The sequence below is a fragment of the Pyxicephalus adspersus genome, chromosome 2, assembly GCF_032062135.1.
Source record: "Pyxicephalus adspersus chromosome 2, UCB_Pads_2.0, whole genome shotgun sequence".
NCBI lineage: Eukaryota > Metazoa > Chordata > Amphibia > Anura > Pyxicephalidae > Pyxicephalus > Pyxicephalus adspersus.
The window spans coordinates 32,655,271-32,682,086 of NC_092859.1; the positions used below are offsets into that span (position 1 = coordinate 32,655,271).

The 26,816-nt window shown below is 38.8% G+C and overlaps 1 protein-coding gene across 6 annotated transcripts in view; it reads left to right on the forward strand.

The window, feature by feature from the left end:
• PACSIN2 (protein kinase C and casein kinase substrate in neurons 2) overlaps window positions 1–26,816 on the forward strand; it is a 53,856-nt gene that overhangs the window by 21,706 nt on the left and 5,334 nt on the right. For 5 of the 6 annotated variants that reach the window (XM_072400314.1, XM_072400312.1, XM_072400310.1 and 2 more), the window contains exons 2-7: window positions 13,653–13,786; window positions 21,654–21,810; window positions 22,403–22,638; window positions 23,133–23,288; window positions 24,347–24,522; window positions 25,465–25,585. In XM_072400314.1, the coding sequence (XP_072256415.1) occupies window positions 13,727–13,786; window positions 21,654–21,810; window positions 22,403–22,638; window positions 23,133–23,288; window positions 24,347–24,522; window positions 25,465–25,585 (906 nt within the window). In that variant the 5' untranslated portion in view covers window positions 13,653–13,726. Of the gene's footprint in view, window positions 1–13,652; window positions 13,787–16,149; window positions 16,168–21,653; window positions 21,811–22,402; window positions 22,639–23,132; window positions 23,289–24,346; window positions 24,523–25,464; window positions 25,586–26,816 lie in introns of those variants that run through there. The other variant, XM_072400316.1, reaches the window with a different exon arrangement.

Here is a 26,816-nt window from a genome sequence, read left to right on the forward strand (position 1 = left end):
CCACTTCTGGTTCTATTTTAAAGAATTTGTTATGTCTGGCTCGTTTTTTTATTTGATTTCATCTCATTTGTCTGTCTGTAGGAGATGCTGCTTTAGATTAATCTGAAATTACCAAACTGGTATTGTTTTTTTTTTTTGGACAAAATTCAGCATATTTATACAGGATTTGTCATATTTTTTGTGCAAGTGGAACAGTTCATTTCTTACCCTGTTTGGAACATTTGCAATGTCAGTGTTTGCAAGGCTTTTGGGCTTAATTTTCATGACTGTGAAGGGCGTTGCATTGAGTCCTTACGTACCCATTACTGCCAATGGAAACTCTTGTCCCTAATATCTCAGGGTGCTGCAGTAAAAGATGAGTTCTGATTGGTTCCCATAGGTTTGTGATTTGGACACAGTGCTATGAGCATTATATGGGTTTGTTTTCTTAATAGACTTTACACTCCAGGCAAGAAATAGAAAGCGTTGGGGATTATTTGTTTATATAACACCAACATTGCAGCATTCACACCAGGCTTTACCCCTGAACAACATACCCACTAATGTCCTTTTACAATCAATTTAAGATAACTGGGTGGAAGCCATGTAACCTACCAGGACGATTGTGGGGCGTGGAAGGGACATGGGAGTGGAAACCATTATTCTGTTTCTTCAAAATAATGTTCAGTAAGGTACAGCAACTAATTATTAGATTTTTCACTGGTTGCTTGAGGGAATGTCTCTGTGCTCTGTCCCTTTTAATAAATGAGTCCATCTGTGGTGTACACAGTCCCCTCTCTGCTCTTGTCAGGGATATGAGGAGGGGGTGACAGTGGAAATTCCCACACACTGCTTAGCTTTTTGCCTATCCCATCCCAGTTACTGAGGATGATTAATTAGCATTGTGCCTTCCATCTGGTCTATGTAGGTAGTGTTAATGAATATATTGAGCTGATGTATTATGTATGCACTGGGTGTATGTGGATGTAAACAGAGCGGAGGAAGATTTCATGCTTAGGACAAGCCCTGCCTCTTTTCTTCCTTGTGTTTTTTTGAAGGTTACAGACTGCAGATACCATAATGTTTGTGCATGGAGATTTTGGGAGTCCTGTCCGCTTTAAAGCATTGGTTATGGGTTAGGTATTTATATGAGTTGGATAATTACAGCGCCAGCTCCCCACAGCTTCGCATTATCAGCCTGGGCCAACTCACGTTAGGATGAAGACCGGTGTGTCTCAATCAAGATTCTGTGGAACCCTCCGGTTCCCCCAGAGATTGCTAGGGGTTGCTTGAGCAATAAGCAAATTGTGTCTCACAGGTTAATTTAAGTGAGCAATAATCTTTTTGGCTATCTGTAACGTTGACATTCTTCTCGCTGGCCAGCAATGTAAGCGGCATTCTTCCCACTGACCACCACACTAATATACTGTAAATTGTGGCTATATATTATTTATATTAGGGGTTCCCTGAAGACCTGGAAGTTATTACAAGAGTTGACTGTGTTAAAAAGGTGGAGAAAGGTTAATGTAGATATTCGTAAATGTACAGTGTGAAGGCTTATACGTGTGTGAGATGGATGATTAGGTTCAAAGATTGTGTTTCTGTAAAAGGGGTTCATTGGCAACCTATCCAAAATGAATGGACCACCCTAATACAACATTAATGGTCCTGAACGCATTGGACGAGTGTGAACCGCTCCAACAACCACAACTATCATGCGTTTTGGTGAGCTGGGTTCTGTCTGGTTGTAGCTACATTATGTGCTGGTAGCTCATCTATAATGAATGGAATGCCCTATCACAGCTTTTCTGTAACTAATCACAGTGTTAAAACTGCAAATGGGTCCCTAATGTAATTTCAAACTTTGTTAAGTATTTAATAAAGTAATACCTGGGGATCCTGGGCTTCAGAGAGGAATGTAAGTGGCCATTCAATGTGCAATATGCAGGCATGGTCCACTATGATTACCATTTTATTAAATGCTATGTAGTTATGGTTGAAGTGCAATTTAGATTCATTTTTTGGACAGGTTTGCTGTAAAAAGTTAATGTTAAGGGTTAACGGTGAGAATAATGTTGGTGAAATGTAAAGGGTAGGGTAAGGGTGAGGCTGGAGATCCTCTTCTTTAGGGTTGGAATTAGGAAAAAGTTGTGAGGGGTATGTGTCACTTGGGTGGCATTTAGTTTATTCTTCAGGAGACAATGTCACTAGACAACTTATTTTATTAACAATTTGCCCATAGAAATATATTTGTGCATGTATCATATTTTAGTTCTGTAGTTTACTGGTAAAAGCTTCCTTGGATGTGATGTCAGCAGCCCAATCAGACTCTGCGCTGTCACTTAACAGAACTGTATAGTATCCCTCTACTCCTTTTCCAGGTGCCATATAAATATATGTATGAAGAGGAGGGTTTGAGGAGCTGGACCAGCAGAGCCCTGTTGGACTCTACGAAGAAGGCATGGCTTTGGCAAGCAAAGAGGGGGAGGGCTGTGCTAAGTAACTGAACCTTCCTGAAGTTGCTGGCAACTTGAAAAAGATTGTTGCAAGCCAATACATACATTTTCATGTAAAGAAAATATTCTGAAAGCGATCATAGAGAATACCTAATGTTTTGCTCCTGCCTGCAGATTTTAGTAATTCTAGTTTTATTATTATCACAAATCCACATGGTGCCTGACAGCCTGTGCTTTGCGTCTAACTTTCACACACCACGGCCAATTTTTGAGGGAGCCAATTAGACTTGTTTTTGTGCTTGTGGAGGAAACCTGCAGAGTTCCTGCAGAACATTCATGAACATGGGAAGAACATGCAAACCCCTTGCAGCTACCTGCAATATCTATTTTTTTTTTCTGCAATCGTGACAGGTTCTCTTTGAACCTCTGGTGTGACTCTGTGGTCTGTACATGCATGGAGTACAGTGTAAAGACTCCTCTCTGTAACTAAAGCTGTGAATGATTCATTTCACTAATGTCCCACAATTCATTTATTAAATGTCTGAATCTAATTGTCTAGATTCTAGAAGATGCTTCCAAATGATGGCAATCTGCCTCAGACAGATATCATTATTAGGGAAGTAGTTATCTAATAACGTGGATCTTCTCAAAATATACCACAGTCTTCCTCATCAGCAAAATCAACATTCATGTGTTTTATGTGTACATTATACTAGTGTGTCAGTTTGTTTATGTAAAGAGCTAATGCTCTGTATGTAAAGGTTTCTGTGTTTGAACGTACCTGTACTTTTGTTGGGCTATAGGTTTGTGATCATGACCAGACCGGCCTTCATCTATACTGGGCACCATGACATGTAACAGATTTGGCTGTAGATCCATCTTTTTAGGCATGGAAAAAACATTTTTTGAAAACTGCAGGTTGAATATATGAATAATGTAGAGGAAACCTGGTTTTCTCCAATTCAGAATGAGCCAACAGCAGCAAATACTGACCGTTCCTAACTACCATGCTGCTCTAATAACATCAGAGCAGTAAATCCAGGTAAGGAGGAGCATGTGACCATGCTGGACCAATTGGTGCAGCATCACGAGAAGTCCATTGTCTTGTGCAGACTCAATTGCAATTCCTAACTTTAGGTATGACATTTTAAAGTCAACCTAGAATTCTACATTTTAATGTAAAAGTAATACCTGGTCCAGCTCCTGTCAGATGCCAGCATTTCCTGCCTGACTAAAAAAATGGTGCTGAAGTAGGTTCCAAAAAAGGAATGTCATTGCTCTGGAACTAGTCATGCTTTTGGAAGGCAGGCATTGGAATCATGAAAAACTGGCTGACAGAGAAGCGGTTTCCTGGCTGGTTCTCCTTAAACTGTGAAATGGCTTGTGTAGCAGTCATGTTGCATTATATTATTTCTATAATTTTGTGCCTCCTTTGCTTGATGTGTTCTATGTGTATCCTAAGCCTTGGACCCAGGCTGATGGAATTAATTAGACGTATGTATGTTTATTCTTTACCAGCCCATTGCTCCCTCCTTAGTGGTTCTGATATAATAATATGTTTCAGAGAGCAAAAAACACTTTTGCTGGGATATGTCACCTTTGTAAGAGGACTTCTCTAATCTGTAAAGGAAATTTTCTTCATTCATTTCCAAATTTCAGAGTTTTAAAACACTCTCCTGTGGTGGCTACTCTCACGTCATCATGTAATGTTCTGGTACAGAAATGGTTCTAGTATTTACAGGGAAAGCACGGTGTATTTTCATTGTGTGTTATTATTGAGGTGTTACCTCCTATACTAGTTTGTGTTTTCAATAATGTTGTTTCTAGGGTTTCCACCTTTTTGGCTCGCTCTGAAGAATGTATTGTAATTATCTTAACATTGCCCCCTCCCATTTGAGCTAACAGAAGATTATATATATATATATATATATATATATATATATACATACATACATACATACATACATACATTTTTTTCTAATTTTGGTTCTGTACATTACTACAATTAATTTTAAAGGAAACAACTCAGATGCAGTTGAACCTGTCTAAATATTTATGGACCTACCTGTGTGTATATGCATGTGTTTTAATACCTTTTATTAGAAGGTCGTAACTTATTTCTATGTATTTTGCAAGCAAGCATGTTTCAAGTATGGCTTGTTTGGAGGTGATTCAAGGAGAAACTTCTCCTTTTTAAAGAGAATATGGCAGCACAGCTTAGGTTTGCAAAGTTGCTTGTAAATAAACCCTACAACTTCTGGAATAATGTTCTTTTAACGGGATGACACCAAAGTGAAGATGTTTGGCCATAATATTATGCACAGTATTGTAAAAAATCAAACACAGTGGCCAAGACTTGATGATTTGAGCTTTCCAGCCACAGAACGTGTACATCTTTTACATTATTCCGTGATTGATATGGCCATGAACTCCTCTGCAGTTTTAGCCATTTTTGAGTCCTATGTGGCCAGCTAAAATTTAGGCATATAAGTTTACTTTGTAAACTACTTTGTATCTGAATGAATTCTCATGGACATAAACCTTCTATGTAATTAGGACGGTTTGATGGAAATGGTCAGTTGTGTTTTTTTTTTTTTTTTTCCCCCTAGTAAATTGACCACTAACAGTATCCCTATTGTTTTTAGGTCTGCAGGAAGAGATCTGGGATGTTCTTGTTGCTTTCTCTGTTAATGAATGTTTTGTATTGGAATGGCAGAAGTGGAATTGGCTTGTTTGAGCTGAGCTAGGCTCTCATTGCTTTTATGGCGTGCGTGTTCTTTTTGTTTTGTGGCAATGCCATACATGATTTTTGCTCTAATTCAATATATAAATACTTCAATGGGTAATATGCTGGCATATTGTGGCCACGCACAAGACACAAGGCATTTTTGCAGACAAGCTGATTGTCTTCTTAACATGCCATTACTGCCCGATTCACTCTTCATATATTCGGCTTCTGTGCTGTTTGCATGGCTTACATATGTGTCAGGTCATGGCAGTTGTCTGGTAATTTTGCTGAACGAAGTTATGTGAGTCGATACATATGTTCTTCTGGTACAATACCATCATTACATACTGTTATAGAAATATACCCATATTTTCAATTCTTTGTCTCCTCCTCAATTCTTTTACTGTAAGCTTTCTGTTATCAGCTAATAACCTACTGTTTTCTCCCACATATGGGCTCGTTTGGAAAAGTGTGTCGTGTTAAATAAACCATGAAAAGTGTTTTGTTAAATGTCTGCAAAAAAAAAAAAAAGATTGTCAGAATTTCGGAGATGTTCTCTTCACACTCGGCGTTAACTCTAGAAGTTTAATTGGATCTCTCGTTCTTTTCTTGAACTACAAAACAATTTGTATGTATGGTAAATATGCATACTGGCAGCATAGGATAATGTATTGTATTGTCTGGAGGGTTAATAAACTGTGTGATGAGTAAAACATAAATTAAAAATTGCCAGAACCAGTTTTGTATTGGTACTATGGTAACCACTGATACAAATTTCGGGTTCAACCAGACTTCCAGAGATCATTTGAAATTCCTTCTGCTTTATGATATTTTTAGGTGTTTTGCGAAGAAGTCATGGGAATCAAGTGCTTTCCCTTTATACCCATTGGTACTGTGCCAGCTTAGTTTCAAACTAACTCCATGCATATGGCTTTGCTTTTATTCATACACCCATTCTGGGATTCATGTTATGGACATTCAGAAGTTTACATTCTTCTGTTGCAGGAATTGGATGACCTGAACATATCAGATTTGTTTCTTAAATTGCCTGTAGGCTCTGGCAGCATTACTGGCTATTTGTACTTTGATCTGTCCCTGTATGGGTTTGTCCATCTTTGTAGAAGCAGGACTTCAGTTCCCTATGAAAAGTAACCTGTCGGTTTTCTGTAACCGGACATAATTATTTTTCTTCATTTCAGACTTCAGATTCAGGCATTTAAAGGACAGGTGTCATGTTTGCTGCATGAATATGCTTTATGGGTAGTTCAGAAATGAATGGGAACACCCAAAACACATTAATAACATGTCTCTAGTATGCCTACTTAGGTTTTTACATTTGGGTTCACAGATAAGTCCATTTGCTGCAGCTGCTCGTAGAGGGTTCTCTCTGTTAGAATTTTCGTTTTGTAGCATTACAGCAAACCCAGTTAAATGAAATACTTATAAAGAGACCCAAGATCGAACAAAGGAGTATTGAAAAAGCTGGCTGTTTGTGTTGGAAGTTAGATACAGGAGCTTGTACTGTCTATGTCCACATTCATGCCTCACATTATTGGCCGTATTCTCTATTTTCTGCTTCCCAGCTGGCCACATATATTCCCTTTATTGACAGCAATGAATAGTATTTCCTTCCTTTAATATTCCAGCCTTGATCTCGTTTTTCTGTAGGAAGAGTTTAGGGAGTTTTCTTCTGGTTGATGCAACCGGTGTTTGTTGTGAGATTTCTCAATAACGTTGGTTGTTTCATATCATTGATTTTCATAAGTTCTTTGTGTACAGCTTATAATTAGGTGATCATGATGTTCTAGCGAGACTTTGCTGACTTTCTGCCTTCTCTATAAAAGGAAAATCCAACTTGCCAATTGTTTTGCCATTCCAAATACACATTGTATAGTATTGACATAACATGTTCATATTATACAAATGTTCTATTGGTTACATGACTGTTTTAAATCATTCCATGTCCAGTGGTTTATTTTCTTATCCTTTGCTAACAAATGTTTTTGTACTTATAATTTCCTGTTCGTCAAACATTTCAATTGTATAGATATATAAATATTCTGCAGGAGGATTTATCTTGATTCCTTAGAGCCCAGGAGTGGTCTTTTTACCAGGAATTGGCCAGTTGCATTGCTACATTCAAGAAAAATTCCCATTGATCTTCCAGCGTTGTGCAAACGGACCAGAAGCGCCAAAAACCTGCAACAGTGGCATCCACAACAACTCAGGTATACAACCGGAAGGAACAGTAAAGCACAACCACCATGAGCGCCAGGGGTGGATCCATAAAGCCCAGGCTCAGAGGAAGGGAGTTGAATGATGCTGGCTGTTATTACATTAGGAAGATTGTCTTTTAATGTCTGAAATCTGATTGCAATGCACTTATTGCTCTTCGTTCTGTTCAAGACATTTTAATTATTTTAAAAATACAAATAAAAATTGTGAAGCGTTAAAAATACCTGTAATTCCCCTGAAGAAGAAAAAAAAACTTGCCTTTTCACCACCGTTAGAAAATGATGTGTTTACACCTAAATTTGTTAATGAATTGTTGCATAAATCACTGACTGCCAATCTATGGCTTCTGTAGTGTGTGAATAAACCCTAACACTGCACACCATAGACCAGAGGTGACACGTGTGATACGGAAGGGGGGTTCCATTTACACTCTGTTCCCTTGAACCGTCCACATTCCAGACTCACAGCACAGTCTGTGTCTCTCTCAGCACTCTGTTTGTTTTAATTCCTAATTGCATTCCGGCATGATTGGGTGACTCATTGAAGCTTGCAGTTGGCATTTTCAGATCTGGTTTATTTTTAAACTTTGCTGTGTGACCAGAAAATGTCGTCTTCCCTACCGTGGTTGCTATGGCTGCTTGATGGTGACCTGGGGCGTTCCAGCCGTGTGTTTTTGGAAGAGAAGAAAACAGTCTGGGAAACGGTGCTGCGTTACCTGGATGAGTCTCCTTCACAGACGAAGGTCGCTTTGCTGAAATTTCCATACGATGTGTCAAATCTCGTTGTACAGTGGAAACCATTGTGTAAGGCCAACCGTTACTCATGTCTTTCTCTGTAAATCACAATGAAGCATATTATTTGTCATGCAGACATAACTGGTCTTGTTCTGGATCCTTTCTTAACCCTTTTATCCCAATTAAAATATTTTTTAGGCCTCTGGAACCCATTAACACCAATTAATTGGGACTCTGTTGCAAGAAAACCCTTCAGTGGTGATCAGAATGCCACCCAGACAACTAATGCAATTATTAGTGTCTGCCAGGGAACTAGGTAAGGGGCATCAAATTGAAGGTTAAGGAAACCCTGGCAACCTCTGGAGAAACCGTGGTTGAGAATGACTGCCCTACTGCATGACCTAAGTGAATGCTTGAAGAATTTATTCATCCAAAACTCTTTGGATGAAATAATTCATCCACAGCATAATTTCACTATCAACTGATATTCATGGTGTAAAACGTTATCACCAGAATACCATGTCCATTGTATTCCACAAAACTGCTGCAGCAAAATCTTTCCATAGAAATCTGAAAAGAGATGGGGATAATCAGCTGAACAAAGTTTAGCCTTTAACTGCTCATCCATAACTGTAAGTGGAGTGGACTAAAACAGCAGGATTCACTAGTAAAATATCTTTGTCCTGATGTTTTTTTAAATCTATAGATCTTTCATGATAAATGTGGCTTAAAACATGAATGTCAAGATTGCACCATTTTTCTTTTAGGCACTGGTTCTGGTATCTCATCATTTATGTGATGATATTAGAACATTGACTGTGTTCTCTGAGCAGCTGCACCACTGAAAGGCTTAAAGTGTTAAATCCCCGATCAGGTGACTAAAGCCCTCTCAGCGGTTGATCGGGAGTCAATAGGATTTAATTAGAAGGGAAGCTGCCTGAATCAAGAGGGGAGCGGAGTATTTCTGCAGGCCGTGGGCAGATGTATGGAGCCTAGCGATCGCCATTACCAGGGCTCTGTAGAAATTCACACTTGTTTCTCATCTGTTCAGTAGAACACTTCCTTATGTTAACAATTTAAATAACTCCAGGCTGATTAGGAATTAGCATATTGTTCCAAAACCAAGAGTTCAGATAGTCAGTCATAATTAGATAGCGCTTATCTTGTAAGGAACATCTGACAAAAAAAAAGCACCGTTATAATAATTTGTAACAAGAATACTGCTGAGCTGGTCAGAGCAAATCTATCCAGCTCAGAGCAATCAATTGAAGGCACAGATTGTCCGCTCAATCAGCCATGATTGGGATTCATCATGCAATGTACAATCTGGGATCCAATGAAGTGTGGGCTCCCACTGCAGTATGAATGACATCTAATAGGCATCCTATTTGTTAGGATTATGTGCAAAATTCCCTTTCAGCCATGACATAATTTCTCATTATGATATAAAGTTGTTGTTGAATACAGAACCTAGGAACACTCAATGAAATCCTCACGTCACATTGATCAGCAGGTGCAGAGGGACAGGCGGCAAAAAGCTGCATGCAAATCCCAACATTTTTTTGGGGAGTCCAGATGTATTTTATTGTTCCAGCCTGCAGAAAGTTTTTCATACACCATCTACTGAGTCATGGAAACACACCCTCATTTAGCTAATTTTACAAAAGGCAATTTTTAATAATATATTGTTACATCATAGCCTTGCTTTTATTCACCCAGGTTCATGACCGGTTCACATTATTAGCCTTCCGCTGGTCCTTGCTAGCGTTGATGAATGTTGGAGCTCTCATGGCGACCCAGTTGTTTTCAGAGGCACGGTGTTCTCTCCTACCACTTCCATTGTGTGTTCAGGTTATATGTGAGCACAGTGACCTGAATTTGTTCCGTACAGCACAAATTTTGCTTTCTGACGGTTTTTTTTTTTTTTTTTTTTTTTTTTTAAAGTTCAGACCTGGTTAGAAAAAGAAAGTGTTCCAAGTGAGCAGATCTTTTATGTTGCTGCAGGTTTTCTAGTGTCGGTTTCACATATTGGTGAATATCCGTGCCTTAACTTGCATGGTCTTTTCAGCTACTTATAACCAAGATGTAAATAAATCTTATCTGGATGACATTGGAGGCCTGTGTTCGTCAGCTTTTGTTTGTGTCATAACTGTCAATAGGAATGCAAAAGCAGCTGGGTGCAGGTCAGAAGGAGGTCAACGGTCACTGGGCTCTGACTACTCTCAAAAATTTCTGACTGACGCTATTTGTAAATGAAATATCTCTGAAACCAAGCTACATTTGCCTTAACTAGAAGTGTCTGAACAAGGACCTTCACGGTATGATTAATATCCCCCTTTCTAAAGTAAAAACTCACCTTTTGGTTTGGAGTGTTTAATATACTATGGTTAATATTAAAATATTGGCAGATTTCAAGATATTTCTTTTTTACCCTTAACATAATTATTACTAGTCTCCCAAAGCTGGCCCTTTAAAACTCTCTGTAAGGGTTTCTAGGGGGGTTTGTATGTTGGACTACACTGGATGGTACCATGATTTAAGACTGGAAGATAACAAATCCTTTTGCCAGCATTTTGGTGGAACTTGCTTAGAGTTGTGGTCACTTTAAGCCTTTTAAATGTACATGTAGTGCCAGAATTTATTATATTCCAGTTGTAGGAGATCAAAGTCTGTGTATCTTCTTCATTTCCATTTGTTGTTTTTAAACCACATTGTTGATAGTGATCATTGCTTGATGTAGCACTGTAATTGATTTGCATTTGGTTTTCCAGCTTGCTTTGAAGCCTAGAATAGAAAGTTCCAGCTGGTAAAATACCTTGTGATAGCTCAATTCATGTCTGCCCACCATTATTCTATTTCATGTGTTGTCCTCATTTCATTGAGATTTCAGGGGTTTCCTAATTTGTACCCAAGTTTCCGGTTAGAATGATTGCTGCTTTCTATCAGAAGGTTTCCATAGTTTTAATTTAGAGACTCCTTCACTAAGATTTTATATTATAAGCTTTACCGTTTTAATATCATTTTAAAATATTTTCAATCTGCAGATTTTGTCATAGTACTTTTTTTTTTTATTCTGTTCAGGCACTTCTATTATAGGGTATATAATGCCAGTGGGCACCTTGATCTCGGATGAAATCCTTTACTAGAAGTGAAGAGCTTTGCAAATTCTTTAACTTGGATGTCTTCAACATTTTAAATCCTTTTTACATTGGCTGGTAGACTGCTCATAGTAATGACTAAAGTTTTATTTGGGTAGCACAATAAAAGAATAAAGCTGTTGTTTGTTTTTTTTTTTGTCCCATTTGGGGGGGGGGGGGGGGGTTAGCTTCCTGTCCGGTAAAATATATTTCCCTATTGGAAGACTTTCTTTCTGTCATTCTGTTCCAGTCCAACTTCACTTTTATTTCATCTAACATCCCCAACACATAGGGTAAATCTGTTCAGTGAATCACAGATGACAATAAAACTTGACTACTGTATGCAAAAAGAGACAACATTTGTAGCTTTCAAATATCCATTAAATTCTTACTGGCCATAACGCTGCATTTTAAAGCCTAATTTGTTGTGGTCTGAATTGGGATACTTGTACTGAGAAAATATAGACAACAAAGTCTTCTCTGATTAAAGCAGAACTACATTCTGTTTGCAGTCACCTGTCCCCATACCATCATGCATTCTGCCATCGTCTTCCTTCTCTTTTTGTTTCAAACTTTGGCCTTCTTGGTTGGCCAGGCTGGAATAATATAACTTCCAGACATGAGTTCATTCGGTCCTGACAACCGAAGAGGAAGCTGGGTTTTGATAGTTGAAGCGAGCGATCAGGCCAGTGAGCATATATTATTGCAGAATGGATATGCCCTGTTCCTTTCTGCAATAAGGCTTTGCCTATTCTCAATTTTTGAAGTGGAACTCTAGTTTTTCTTTAAGCTAAAATCATGCTGGTAGGTATATTGACTTCCCCTCTAAAATTGTCTTAGCATACATGAGATTGTGGGGGATATGTATAGATTATAGACATGATTATGGGAGGTCTATAAAACACTTCATAAAGCTGTATGTTGGTCCTATATAAATACTTGGTGATAATTGAAGCTAATAGCTTCCCTGTTTTTGGCTTTAAATACTTTGATTTTCCTACTTGTTGCATAAATCTGATTAATCATCTGATCTCATAAAACTGATCTCTAGATCTCCTGATGAAATGGATTTAAATACCGTGAAACGCGTAGAGAATACCATAATTTAGAGATTGTTTTGATAGCTTGCAACAATTAACACTCAAGATGGTGATCTGTTTTTATTGGCGTTTAATATTGTTAAAAAAAAAAAAAACTATTTTTATAGTTTGATTTTTTTTTTGGTTTAGGTACAGTTTTTCTTATGTTTGTTGCTTTTGAGATGTGGCACTTTGTTTCTGCACCAATTAAGAAGATCTTTCTGTTTCATCAAACAAGATCTTTCTGTTTCATGAAACTGATGAAGACAGAACTTCTGATTCGCACTTGGATTTGTTCTGGATCTAAAGCCACATACACATGTGCAATTCTTGTCGTTGGAAAGGATCTTTCACGATCCTTTCCAACGATAAGAACCGCAAGATGCATGAACGAGTGCTGTACATATAGCACCGTTCTGCTCTATGGAGAGGGAGAGTGACGGAGCGGCACCCTGCTGCACGCTCTCCCCCTTCCCTTGCATTAGGATCGCTCGTCCATCGTTCGTGGATCCGCCAGGACAGATCCACGGACGATGAACAACGTGGCCTGTACACACGCCAGATTCTCGCCCGATATCCGGCCGATGCCGATTATCGGGCGAGAAAAATTTGACGTGTGTACGTAGCTTAACACAGTGTTCTGAAACAACTAGATAAGCTTGATAGTCGGACGACTTAACATTTTTCCCAATATTTTATGTTTTCACTCGGCATGGGCTTTAGATTTGTCTAATGCTTTCTAAATTGGACTGACTGGCTCTTTAATTCCTAATACATTTGCTTCCAGTCATGAATGTCCATGTTGATAAATGTTTACTGTCATCCAGCTCCTGTGTTGTCAGCAAAACATTCATCATAATGTCACATTGTGCCACTGGCAGGTGCCTGCTGACCGAATGCAGCATTCATTTTTGGGGTAGTTGCCCTGTGCCACTTCCCGGTTCACCCCTGCAGCCTTGTCCTTTCTAAAGTGTTTAGTAGGAGTCAGAATGTTCAACCAAACTGCTCACTATATTGTAAAGCTTTTCTAAAACCTAAAATGAAACAACAATTTTTTAAAGTTGTAAATGTCTTCTATAGATTTGTATTTATTTTATGGTAAGAAATATTTTTGGATATTACATAAATGTTTCCATTGTCAACTTAATACAGTCACAAGACTTGGTCACGGGAATAAATGTATCATTTAAGAAAACTCTTACAACAGTCTTTTTATGCAGCGTTGGCTTTTAATATTTTGGTGTAAACTGAAATAAACTAGTCAGTTTGTTTTATGTATTTATTAAACATTTATGTTTTTTCAGGCATTGACTGTCTAGTAGAGAAGACATAAGACAATTTTGGCCTTACTCACTTTTGCACTCCCTCTTTGGACATCATGTCTGGAAACTACGATGATTCAGTCGGAGTAGAAGTGTCAAGTGACAGCTTCTGGGAGGTAACCCTGACTTTTTATTATTTTATATGCTTACAGATGATTTCCATAAAGTGCTAGGGAAGAAATGTCCTACCCCCCCAAGGCTCCCCCCACAAGAAACCAAGTTTCCAAATCGTATTCCAATTGCTTGTCTGTGAATGGAAGCAGTGCCAGTGTCCCATATTGTCCGCTTGTCAACATCAACTTTGTTTAGAAGCTAAACTCCAGGCAAATAATTGGCTACAAATTCATACAGCTCTGCAATCAGTTCTGTAAACCCAAATGTGTTTGTTGGCAGTGTAAGTACCAGAATTTGACTTGGTATTGGCCACTTGTAATTCCCTGTATGGTATAACTTAAACAGGAGGAGCATCACAAGGGTGCCAATCAGTTTTTCTGCTGTGCGAGGACAGGTAAAATCAAAAAGTGTGGCACTTACATGATGCACCTAAAATGTTTTCATTTTTTTTATACACCAACTCTTGGTAACTTTGACAAATGGAACATGCACTGTGTTTGCGGGTTTGCTTTTACGGTCCATATACAAAAGTACCAATGCCAAGTTTGAAATGGAAAGTGCTCTTTGCATGAAAGTGGATGCAATTGTTGCATGTTCTTCCTCTAAAATTCCACCGATCATGCCCATTGGCAGAGCAATGCTGGACACACAAGTACAGGTACCTGTAGGAAAACATGTAACATTAGTTTAAAAAGAACCCTAAATTGCAAGATTCTTCCATCGTTGTGTTTTTTTTTTTTGAAGATCATGATCTCATGTAGTACACTTGCTTTATCTGCTTTAAGGGAGTTGGGAAACGCTGAGGTTTGCTCATTTTCCAGCTTAGTATTGTTCCACAAGAAAAAATAGTGAGGTCATCTGGAAATTCTATAGGAAATTTGTAACAATTGCAATGAGTCATCAGCCCACATTAGCCTGGAATTCCTCTTGTAGAGGAACTTATTAGTGAGTGAAAGGAAGCCCTTTCTGGATTTCACATGTCCTGGAATGTGGGTACACAACCTGTTGTCCAGACCAACCTCCAGATCATCCAGTATGTGATTATTAAAGAAAGTCTTGCAACTGCTTTACATTGTACAGTTGCCTGCTTTGACCTCTTTGCTTTAGCTAAAAATGGTGGGTACCCCTCACCCCTACCCCACCCCAATGTGTAAGCTAATAATATAGATACTTTGCTGTCAATCTAGGAAGTACAGCATACAAGTCTGTCCCCTACTAGCATGCTGCAGGGAAGGACCCTTACTCCCTAGAGATGTGTCCTTCCCTGTTAGGTTACAGCTGCTGATTGTTCAGATTTAGGGCTGTTTGTGATGTGTCAGACCTGTACAGAAAGAACTCAACCCAAAGAGCAAGCATCTTTTTCTTCAGCATGCTGGCAGGAAACAGGCATGTAATATATAGATATCAAAAGTAAAAACTGCAAAGACCAACCATTAATGTTAGCAGGCCTGTGTAACTACCTCTTGTCACGCAGCTGTAGGGTCATAAGTCTAACATGGAACATGTTCTGTATCTATGTGTTTTATCCCTAGGTTCCCCAAGTGCCCCATTTTCCTTCCACATCCTAAACCCCCCACAAGCAGGGTAATTAGCACCTTACCAGACACCCAGACAGGTCACTTCAGTGTCAATGTACGTTTAAGGAAGATTCATATAAGATTTGAGACTCTGCAGAGTGACTTGGTACTAATTAAACTAATTAAAAAACTAAGCTAAAAGACCATTATGAAAGCAAAAGGTTAGTCCTTTAGTGAATTCACACCTGACCACTATCTAGCTACACATACATGACCATCTTTTGTCAGGAAGCATCTGTTGTGCTGGCAGCTTTATGTTATTAGGTGGAGTGCGTGTAATGATGTATTTTGGCAAATTCTGATGAGTAAACACTGAGCAGATTGGAAGGATATTAGATAGAATTAGGTCACAATGAGACAAACGCTCCTTTCCCATTCACGCTGTTGGATTTCTGGAGGTCGACCTGAATTTATTCACACTGTTAGGATTGCATTCCATAGAACAGATGCCTGGCTGTTCACCACACTCTGCATGATTTATAAATTCGTCTTCTGTCACCGCTGCCTATGAATGAGCCCTAGTCCCTGTCAGTAAAGGAAATGAGAGACATGGCAAAGCTCATATACACATCCAAGCAGCACAGTGCTTCAACAGCCTCCTGAAGCACCTTGTGTTTGGGGTCTGAATAGACCCGTTTAGCTGGAAACTCCTCGCTGTAATCTTATCCGGAGTTCTTCATACAGCAGTCCTGAATGAAAGCTTTACTTTACATGACTGAACACGTGTGGCATAGTCACTGGCTCCTATAAAGTCTGCTATTTTAAAGCCCATTGGTTGAGGGGTTTATCATTGGATGCATTGAAAGGTAAGGAAGTCTCCATTTTTCAGAATACACCTAAACATCAGCCTGTGTGTGTGTGTTTCCCCCCCAACTGTGTTTACCATATGGTGGTTCATTTTTTTTTGACTCTCAAATCACTTTAAAGGTAAACTCCATGACTATATACACAGATGAAATACATATTTGCTATCTGCTATCAGTTAGCCTGTTATACTGCACCATTGTGCTGCTTCAGCAGTCCTCTCTTTTAGCTCTGCTGTGCAGTCTGTATAGTTGACTACAAGAGATTCATACCAGGTTACGGAGACAACCAGACTGTATGAAGTTGTAGGAGTCTTCAAGTCTTTGTTTAGTTTTACAGTGCTTAGGCCAGGCATATATGTGACGTGACACCCTACTCTACCTCTACTGCATAGAATATGGAGGTTACTTTATTCTTTTGAAAATGCTTTCTGCCTGGTTGTCTTTATTTTATGTCTATAAAAGGGAAAAACACCCATAACAGCACTGTGCAAAGCAGTAACAGTGTCTACCAGTAGGAAGCTATATATATATATATATATATATATATATATATATAATTTGCCTGTAGTTTGGCTTCAAAGTGAAACTGTGACCAGAACAAACCTTTCACTCACCTATTGCTCCTCACAATATGTAACAGGCGCTACCAATGCGGGAGCTGGTTGCTATTCTCGGAGGATTACTTTGTGGTTATTGGGACATGAGTTGCTAATTTAAAAGTTTGCTTTGGTATTGGGGTAACTTTAAAACTCTGGAACTCACAGGACTTGTGAATTCTGGACCAGATGGCATCATACACCAAAAAGTTTTTTTTTTTTTTTTTGTTTAATAGAACATTGTTTTGTTGAAAGCTAAATTCAACATTCAAGCATATTTGTCTCCTTTTTGTCCACTAAATAGAGTGGATTTCCCCTTTCTTTAAAACCTTGATCATGGATTCTAAGAAGGGTAAGTTGTGAAAAAACGTCAATATCCTAAAGCCTAACATCTAATTTTATCTGCAGAAAAGAGGAACTGTTGTGGAGCAACAGCAACAAAAAATATACAATCTGAAAACACTGCGACAGGCTTTAATTTAGGAAATGTGTATGACGTTCCTAAAGCTATGAATCATGCAATATGTGTTCTGTATGTATTTTTCATTTTTCTCTAAAAAGGGGGGGCTGTCTTATTTGATGGCCCTGCCTTATCATCGGGGAAACACGGTAGTAATGACTTTCCTAAAGAGAAAAACCTTTTTCAAAACTTACCTGACTATAATTTTTTAATTTGGGAACCTGAACTTTGAAAGCTGTGTAGACAAAAGACAGATGACTAGTCACCAGTATTGCCCTCGGTCCCTCTGCAGCATATACGGTATTTCCCTATATACTGACTTGTCATCCCTTCTTCCACATTGGCTCTGTGTGCTGGTGGCCATCTTTGTAGAGCAGGAAGTTTTATTTCTCATGTCTGAGCCGTCTTCCTGATGACTGGCAGAGCAATATTTAGGTGGCTTGTTAAGCTGAGGAAGCACAGATATACAGAAAGAATCAAGCAGAAGCTGCACTGCCAGGAAGAACTTTAAGTAACAGAGTACTAACTTTACCAAATCTCACTCCATTTGTGAGACCAGCAGTCAGAGAAGCAGCGCCTTTGACTTTTTACAAATTGCTGCCAGTTTGCTCAGTTACACATGACGTCACTTCTGTCAGATCAATATTTACCAATGTGTCAAATCACTCCACATCAGATCTAGGACCAAAATGTGCTCCGCTGATGATTGGTTATTGGATCAGAAGTGAAAATGTATATTAGTCCTTAGATTGGGGTTCCCTGACCTTTTCAACACAAGGAAACATCAAAATAACTTTCACACTTTAGATATGCAGGTAGTCTCCGGGTTACTTACGAGATAGGGATTGTAGGTTTGTTCCTAAGTTCAATTTGTATGTAGGTCAGAACGGATACATTATTTTAATTAATGCAATTAGGACAGATGTTTATCCCAACAAATTATTGGGCAGCATGGTGTTAGTTACTGTATAAAATCCTCACTGAAAGCTAATCACAAACAAAGCAAAGCAAAAAAAAAATATATATCTTTATGCAGCCTATACATTCATTAACTTCTGGATCAAGCTGTGCTTTGATATTCAAAAAGAAACAACTGCAATGTCCTGGCCATTAAAGAGTTACAAAAGGCTGCAGAAAGAGTTCAACCCCCTAAGATCACCCACAACATTAGCTGTGTTTTAGCAAAAGATTTCTTCTGCAAGTCATGCAAACTGCCTCCCCCCCCCCCCCCTCCCCCCTTCAAGCCTCCTTCCTGCACAGGAGGGAGCAGGGAAGCACAGTTCGGTAATACCTAGGGTGCGTACGTATTTCGGATGTCCTTAATCTGGGGACTACCTGTACAGCTATGAGGTGAAAGGGAGGGCAAGTGCACTGCTATCCTTCAGGAGGAATTAAAGACAGAAGTAATTTTGGGGGGGTACTCCTTAGGCATACATAACATATTTAGATGTTTGCTATACCTCAGCAAATCCCTTGTTGAGCACAGGTCCACTTTAAAAGGCTTTATGTGGTTATAATACATTAGTTGCTGACGTGTTAATTAGCAGCCAGGACAGTGCTATTTGTTGCAGTTATAAATATCACACAATTACAGATGAGCTCCACGCCTGATGAGTAACACTGAAATGTGTAAGTGTTTCTATATTAAGGATTGTGTGGGAGTTGCAGGGTTAACACCTGGAGTACAGTCTGTGTATGATGGAATGATCTGATCTCCTGCAGGAATGTGAAGTATTCACAATTCATATGCATTGATATAATTCACTGCCTGTGTTGCTTTGACATTTCTGCCCTTATGTAACTAGAAGGATCATCTAAGAGAGACAGTACTGTTCCTGTAGAGTGCTTCATTGTGTACAGTGTGCCTTGTGTTTATACTGGAATCATAGCTTATATAACCAGCCAAGGACTTGTCCAACCTGATCTCCCTCTTGCTTCACTGAAAATAATTTATGGTATCTGGAAGTCTGTAGGGTTCTTCCCTATAACCCTCCTCCCTTCACAAGCCAGGCAAGCAGACTCTTCATAGACCACCTGTCACTCTCCAGGTGCACGGGGAAGGATGTTTCAATGTCTCTGTGAATGTTTTCACCAGGTCACATATTCAGTGCAGCGTAAGCATGAAAGGGCTTTAGTAAACAGGCACACATGAAACACATCAGCACATTCCCATTGATTTGTAATCGTTAACGTGACTTACCAGTGGCTGTGTTTGACATGTTTTGCATTGTATCAGGCACTTCATTCATTTTTATTTATTGTATTTGAACAGCACTATATTGGAAAGGATTTAAAATATGCTCTTTTTTTAAGCCTAGACTTGCATTTTAAACCTGGCTGTATTGCATGACTGCATCAGGGAATGTCAGCTTTGGGAACAAGGTCCACAGTGGCAGCTGGGTGACATGTACTACTTTTCAATTTGGTTTGCAATGCGAAGCACCCCATCACCCACCCTTCTTCCTTTCAATCTGCTTGACCACTCCTGGTCTTCAGCACTGCTTTTATACATTGTATTAAATGCAGTTAGGACAGATGTTTGTCTCAACATATTATTTGGCAGCATGATGTCAGTTATATACATCATGTATAAAATCTTCATTGTGAGTTAATCACAAACAAAGCAAAAAAGAAAACCACTTTATGGAGCCTAGACATTCATTAACTTCTGGAGCAAGTTGTGCTTTGATATGCAAAAAAACTCCTGCAGAGTTTGTTTTGGTCATTAAAGTGTTACAAGATGTTGCAGAACAGCAAAAGATTTCTAATGCAAGTCATGCAAACCGCCCCCTTCCCCCATCAAGCCTCTAGGAGTGGTCTGTATGTTGGATGTAACTGGGGGACTTACCTGTATTAGTGTGACTGTAACAGATGTAGAATTATTGCCAATAGGGGGAGCTGTCCCTCTTTTGTTTTTCTTCATGCCCAAACCTTCCTTAGGTGGCAGTATATCACATGGTGAATGAGTCATGTGTCCTCCCATGAATGACCAGAGAAAGTATGAAAATATAAAGTGAGCAATGACATTCTTCAACCCATGTCCATTTATTATTAAAGGACCACTGTCTGCTTCCCCATTCATTGTCTTGTAGATTTTCCTACCAGTGCTGGCATAGAAATCTACTTGACTTTCCCCAACCGGTAGAACTTTTCCCACTTTATGCTTTTTATTGTAATCCAGTTCAGTTTTTTCCATAAATTTCTGGAGAGAATCTCTTCATGCATTTGCTAGTATATTTGACAAAGTTTACAGATTACTTCTCATCTAAAGAAATTTGGCCATTTTCAACCCGGTAAACCGTACTTAATAATGTTCATCAATGTAAATAGGTTTTAGTCTGTAGCAGGAAAGAAGGAACTTTAATATGGAATACCAATTATCATCTCCCTTTAAGAGGCCTAGTTCAATAGCCATTTCCAGCTGTTAGCTTTGTTCTTTATGTTAGTATGTTATCACAGAGATTATTCTGCCTCCTTTATCCAGGCTGTAAAATCTAATGTCAGAGCATGCAACTTGTACATTGGATAAACCAATTCACACAGCTATGGTTGTATAGGTGCTCCTTTTCAATGGAAGTAATGATGCATTTCTTATAGGTTGTATTTTCATGTGTTAAAATGTACTTCAGAGGAGCCTCAGACCTAAAATTATGGGATCTGCTTTACTTGACCAAGGATTTATGTTGTTGTTGATCTAATCCTGATAATTGCACAACAGAAAACCGGGAGACCTGGCCCAGCCTTTGACTGGACAGGTAAATAAAAAGCAGCAGAGTGATTAGCTTAACTCTCAATCATTTGTCTTGATTTGGTACTATTCATATGAATGGATTAGCTGCTTGTTTTGGTGTCCATGCGCCAGTCTGATTTCTGCTGTCCAGGGATAAAAATATAATAATCCCAAGTCAAATTTAGTTACTTAAACTACTCGCATTTAAAACAGTCAATTTAATGATTTATAACAAATACAGAGCTGTATTCATTTCTGTCTTTTATATCTGCATTGAGTTCAGTTCAAAGGTCAATTCCCATTGTCAAAAATTCCTTTCTGCCTGTTAAATTCAGTTCGAATGCAATAAATACCTGGAGAGTTATTGTTTAACAATGTCCACATTCTTCACCACATTCTGTTGGATAGATAGGTGTGCTTTTCTATCACGCTAAGTGGGACAGTCTATATGGATGAGGACAAACTTTTTAGTATTGAAAAATGCAAAAAAAAGTTGTTCACCTGTCCAGTTTTTTTTTTTCTTCTTCATACCAACTATCTGTTACTGGAGAATGTAGTGTTAGAACTGTCTGACTGATTTTGCTGCATCAATGTACACAATATATTAAATAATAGCTTATTTGAATGTTCTTAAAGTCTAAAACTGTTTTGATGTTTGCATTTTTGTAATTCCATACTTTTTTTTTTCTTCCTCGCTTAGGTTGGTAACTATAAGCGCACAGTCAAGAGGATAGATGATGGCCACAGACTTTGCAATGATTTAATGAACTGTATCCATGAGCGGGCTAGGATTGAGAAGACATATGCCCAGCAGCTCACAGAATGGTCCAAGAGGTGGAAGCAACTTGTAGAGAAAGGTGAGGAGGAAATGAGAGGGCAGTGGATAGTGTTTTGTAGTACTGGATAAAGTTTGTAGTTCTGTTGATTGAAACAAAACGAATCCCCTGGTGTATGAGCACTATATTTACTCACTGGCTGAATTTGAGAATATTATCATCTGTAATCCTGCTGGTGAATAAATGTTACTGAAAAGAAACCTGAAGAAAAATGTTTTTACTTTTGTTAAAGAAGAATTATTTTTTGTGAAGTTAGAAGGCACACACTGCAAGAATCTATTGTTTACTTCTGTTGTAATACATCTGGCGCTACTCTGGGGCACCAGCACTATACAGAAGTGATCAGAATGTGTATTCTAAAACATAAACAAGCCTATACCCACTGGGCATGTGTGTTCTTGGTTGAATGCTGCAGGCAATTTTTCTGCCACTATTGCATAGAAGCAGATGAGGAGGGGTTGGATGGATTAGTGTTTGTTGATTGACTGTGTTATGTTATTGTTTTTATTCTGTTAAATGTTTGTTTTATTCAACTACATATTGTGTACATGTATACATTAAAAATGTGATTTCCGTTCACTTAACTTGGAATGCTCTTTGATGTCTGTTGCAGGCCCACAGTATGGCACAGTGGAGAAGGCTTGGAATGCACTGATGACCGAAGCAGAGAGGGTCAGTGAACTCCACCTTGAGGTGAAAAACGCTCTAATGAATGATGACTTTGAAAAAGTTAAGAATTGGCAAAAAGAAGCCTATCACAAGCAGATGATGGGAGGCTTTAAGGAGACCAAAGAAGCTGAAGATGGTTTCAGGAAAGCACAAAAGCCATGGGCAAAGAAGCTCAAAGAGGTAAGAAATCGGTCCTCTCAGCCTACACTAAAGGTGGTCTTTTATATTGGTTGCTCCTTTCACTAGATAAGACTTTAGAGTTAATAAAAACATTGAATTGTAAATCAATTTTTAAAAACTAGCATATCCATATCAATGTTTTATTTATATAATATTCAAACGTTGAACAGGAATGTTTGTTTTTTGCCGAATCGGTTGCTCCTCTGCACTCCGGCTGGCCCCATGTATCCCTTTGAGAAATAATTTCCCCTCAGCAGATTAGTAATAACCTGTTCTTCTGATGCACATTTAAGGAAAATCTCATAATTGAATGTCTATACCCTTGCTAAAGGGGGACACTAAACTGTGTAAAAATTTTAGGTGGCTATTTGAGCATTGAGAACTTAGGCAATCGTAGAGAAGTGAAGCTGAAGTTAGATTGTTAGCTGTAAACTCATGGCTTCAAATGAAATGAAAACTATCAAAAATAAACTTTATACCTCAATCCTGTTCAGGTGGAAGGAGCCAAGAAGGCATACCATGCGGCATGCAAAGAGGAGAAACTGGCCATCTCTCGGGAGACCAACAGCAAAGCCGATCCTGCCCTCAACCCAGAGCAGCTAAAGAAACTTCAGGACAAGGTGGAGAAGAGTAAGCAGGACTCTCAGAAGGTAACGGATGTGCCAGCTAGCCTTCCCTCTGTTTGTGCTTGTTCAGGAAATCATCCAGCTGTATTCAAATCTAGTGGCATACCGTAGTGATGTGACGCCCTGCAGAGCAAACACACTGTAATTTACACACAGTACAAACTTTCTTTCCATTGTCGTGTTTCCTCTTGTAATTCATGTCCACGAACTCGGTAATGATGGCTCTAAAACAGAACTTCTTATGTACAAGTAAAAATAAAAAGCACTACACCTGTTGCTGACATTTAGAGGCTACCAAATACTGATTAGCTACCCTGGCTTGTGATCTTAGATGTGGTGGATGCAGCAGTTTTTTCGTCTTTTCTGTTTTTCACTTTGTATTCCTATGGATAGCACACTTCCTCCTCCTGATGGTTGTTATACTTACTTCATTTTACCTATGGAAAGAGCCTTAGTTGTCACTGCAGGCTGCTCTCCAATTTGATCATTTGGAAGAAAGGCAACATTGTTTGTGATTTCAGTTCAGTTTGCAGGAAGTGAAAGGTATCCTGCATTATTGGCAAGATCCTGAGGTAGTTTCTTTACTTACTTAAACTGTGCTTGCCCTAAAATTAAAATGAATGAAGCCACCAAATCTAACGACACGTATAATCTTCTATAGGTTATGAAGAGCACTGGATCACAAGATTTACCACAGTTATTGTGATGTGTGTGGTTGACTTTACTCTCCCTGAGAAGTGAAGTTCTGCAGTAGAGCTGAAGATGTTTTAGTATGGTCAGGTCGGGTAGTAGAAGGGATAATACCATCTAGTTTGCCAAGCTGTACCTGCCAACCTGTAAATTCCATTCAAAAGGTTTGAGCCTGCAGCCTGTGCCAAAGAGATCTGTACTTCTGCTCACTCCATGTCTGTGACTAACTAGATCATGTGTTGGACGATATTCAGTGTTTGTAGTTCATGCACAACACCATTCTTAAGTTTCATCGCAAACTCGAGGTATACAAATATTGTTTTTTTTTTTTTATTCTGATGTTGGCTCATAACAAAAATGTGACAGTCATGCCACTTTTTTCCTCGTGACAGACCAAAGAAAAATATGAAAAAGCTTTGAAGGACTTGGACGGATCTACCCCACAGTACATGGAAAATATGGAGCAAGTGTTTGAACAGTGTCAGCAGTTTGAGGATAAGAGGCTTCGTTTCTTCCGTGACTTACTCCTAGATGTTGAGAAACACCTCGACCTGTCCAACCTGGAAGGGTGAGCCAAAAGTCACAAAGTCCTCTACATGTAGCTTCATAGTGTTTTGTGCCCTCACACAAATACCTAATGTTACTTCAATAGCCTTTCCCCTCTGGATTTTTTTCCTAAAACCAGTGTCTGAAAGAAAAATCAGTTTCTTGTCTTCCTTGAAAGTGCTCTTAAATAGCACGTCTTTCACACAACTATCCAGGTACCAGATACACCATGAAACTTGTTTCTGATTTGTCATTTTGTAGCAGACACCGCAAATGCATAAACAGCTCATCATTGCAGATAGCTCAGCTCCCATTCTCCCCCTTTAAAGTTAACCTTTCTTAAGTGAAAGATTGAATTGCATTGAACAGTTGCATCAGTTTAACATATTTATAGGCCCCTTTAAGAAGAGAACATATAAAAGTTCAGGGGATTTTAGCCCACTGCATGGGCATTGTGCAAAGTTTGGGAGGAGGCATGATTTAGCAGCAACATTTTCAATGAAGGAAAGCACATATTAGATAAGTATAACATATACACTTTGTTTTTACCTATCCAAACACTGTTGCTTCACCCCTTGTAGAGTTCCTCTTTAAAGAGAACGTAATTCCATAGTTTTATGATAGGGTGGCTGTATCAAGTGGTAAATCGAGTCTGGTTCTTTCTTTGCTTCTTCTAGAATGGTTAAGGATTACAACCCCTATCAGGTGTTTGAAGCTATCCAGGTCAGATTTTTGTTACATTGACACTGGTCAGAACGCTGGGGTAAATCCGCAATTGGGTATATATCGTGCAGAACTTAAAAGTCCTACTGTGTACTAAAATATTAGAATACATTTTATAATATATTACAAAAAAAACTGTGTTTAGTGGTCATTTAGTGTCCTCTTTAAGATTTTTTTTATATAAAGCTTTAGAAAGGTTTAGCTTTGAGAAAATCTTTTAAATGTCCTTGTTTCTCATCAGCTATTCCAGCACATACCGAGATCTAGAGTATGCAATCAAGTCTGCAGATGTTCCGGAGGACCTCAAATGGTTTAAGAACAATCATGGTCCAGGAATGTCAATGAACTGGCCGCAGTTTGAGGTGAGAACAATTGTTATGGCTCTGACAGACTCCCTTCATAGTGTAAAAAAACATATTGCAAGTTTTGCTTTTATAGCACTTAGAAATGTCAAGGGATGGTCTACCCAAAAGTGCTATTTTACATGAGGGTGGAGTCTGGCAAGCTGTGTCTTCAACTGGCTTCTTTTATGTCTTTGATACTTCAATGGTGAAATCCCCCTGCCATATTTCCCCTCCTTGCTGTCCTCTTGAGAGTTTGGCTGTTCCTATCCTTTCACTGTTTCCTCTACATAATCTTGTGATAGTTTCTAATAAATGGTCACAGCACCAGGGAACGTGGCATAGAGATTTTACCAATAGGGTTTTGGAGAGAGAAAGCACACTGCCAATTTATCTCTCCAGTATCTACCTCTAAAATATTTCACCGACCCTTTACTATCCGTATTTGAATCATAGACACATGCAAGTATCAAAAGCCATTAAACATTTGCTATTGGGGTACCCAATATTTGTGTTATTCTGTGAGCTTTTTTGTGTTGAACTTTTGCTTAAATAAACATTTCATTAGACCTGGGACATCTATTGTATGTCCTTTATTACCGGCCTTTTCTAGAACGGTGCTTGTGTTTAAATCAACAAAGCCCAGAATTCTCTAGCAAAGTGCTGAGCCTTCACACAATCCCGGCTCTGACGTCACGCTGATCCCCAGCAATGCAGAGAAGCGGACAGGATGCAATGACCGATCTGAATCTAAGCTGTCAGGTTGAGCTGCTGTCACCAATGAAGTGTATGGGCAGTCATTGTTAATAGACTGTTTTTGCCTAATCTCTGAACCTTTTCCTACATGAGCCTGCAGGATAAGAGAAATGTAAAGATGAATGAATAACCTGTTTGGTTCTTTGCTTTTATGTTAATTCTTCTTCTGTGTTTTTTGTTTTTGCCTTACACAAGGATGAAGTAAGTAAAGCTTAAATGGTATGAGATTTGTTATTTAATTGGCATTTATAGCAAGGTTACTAGTAACTTTTTATTCGTAATTTTATGGATGGGCTTAGATGGCTGGGACATGGGGTTCTTTAACAGCTACCCGATTCATATCCCTGGCACAATTCACACTTTAATGGTGGCTGTGCACAAATGCAGCTCCATAGTTGACCACTATCATTAGAATTTTAAACAATAGCTTAATTTGTTGCAAAGGGATATTATTCAAGTAAATGATCAATACATTTGGCTGCAAATCAGGCTGTTT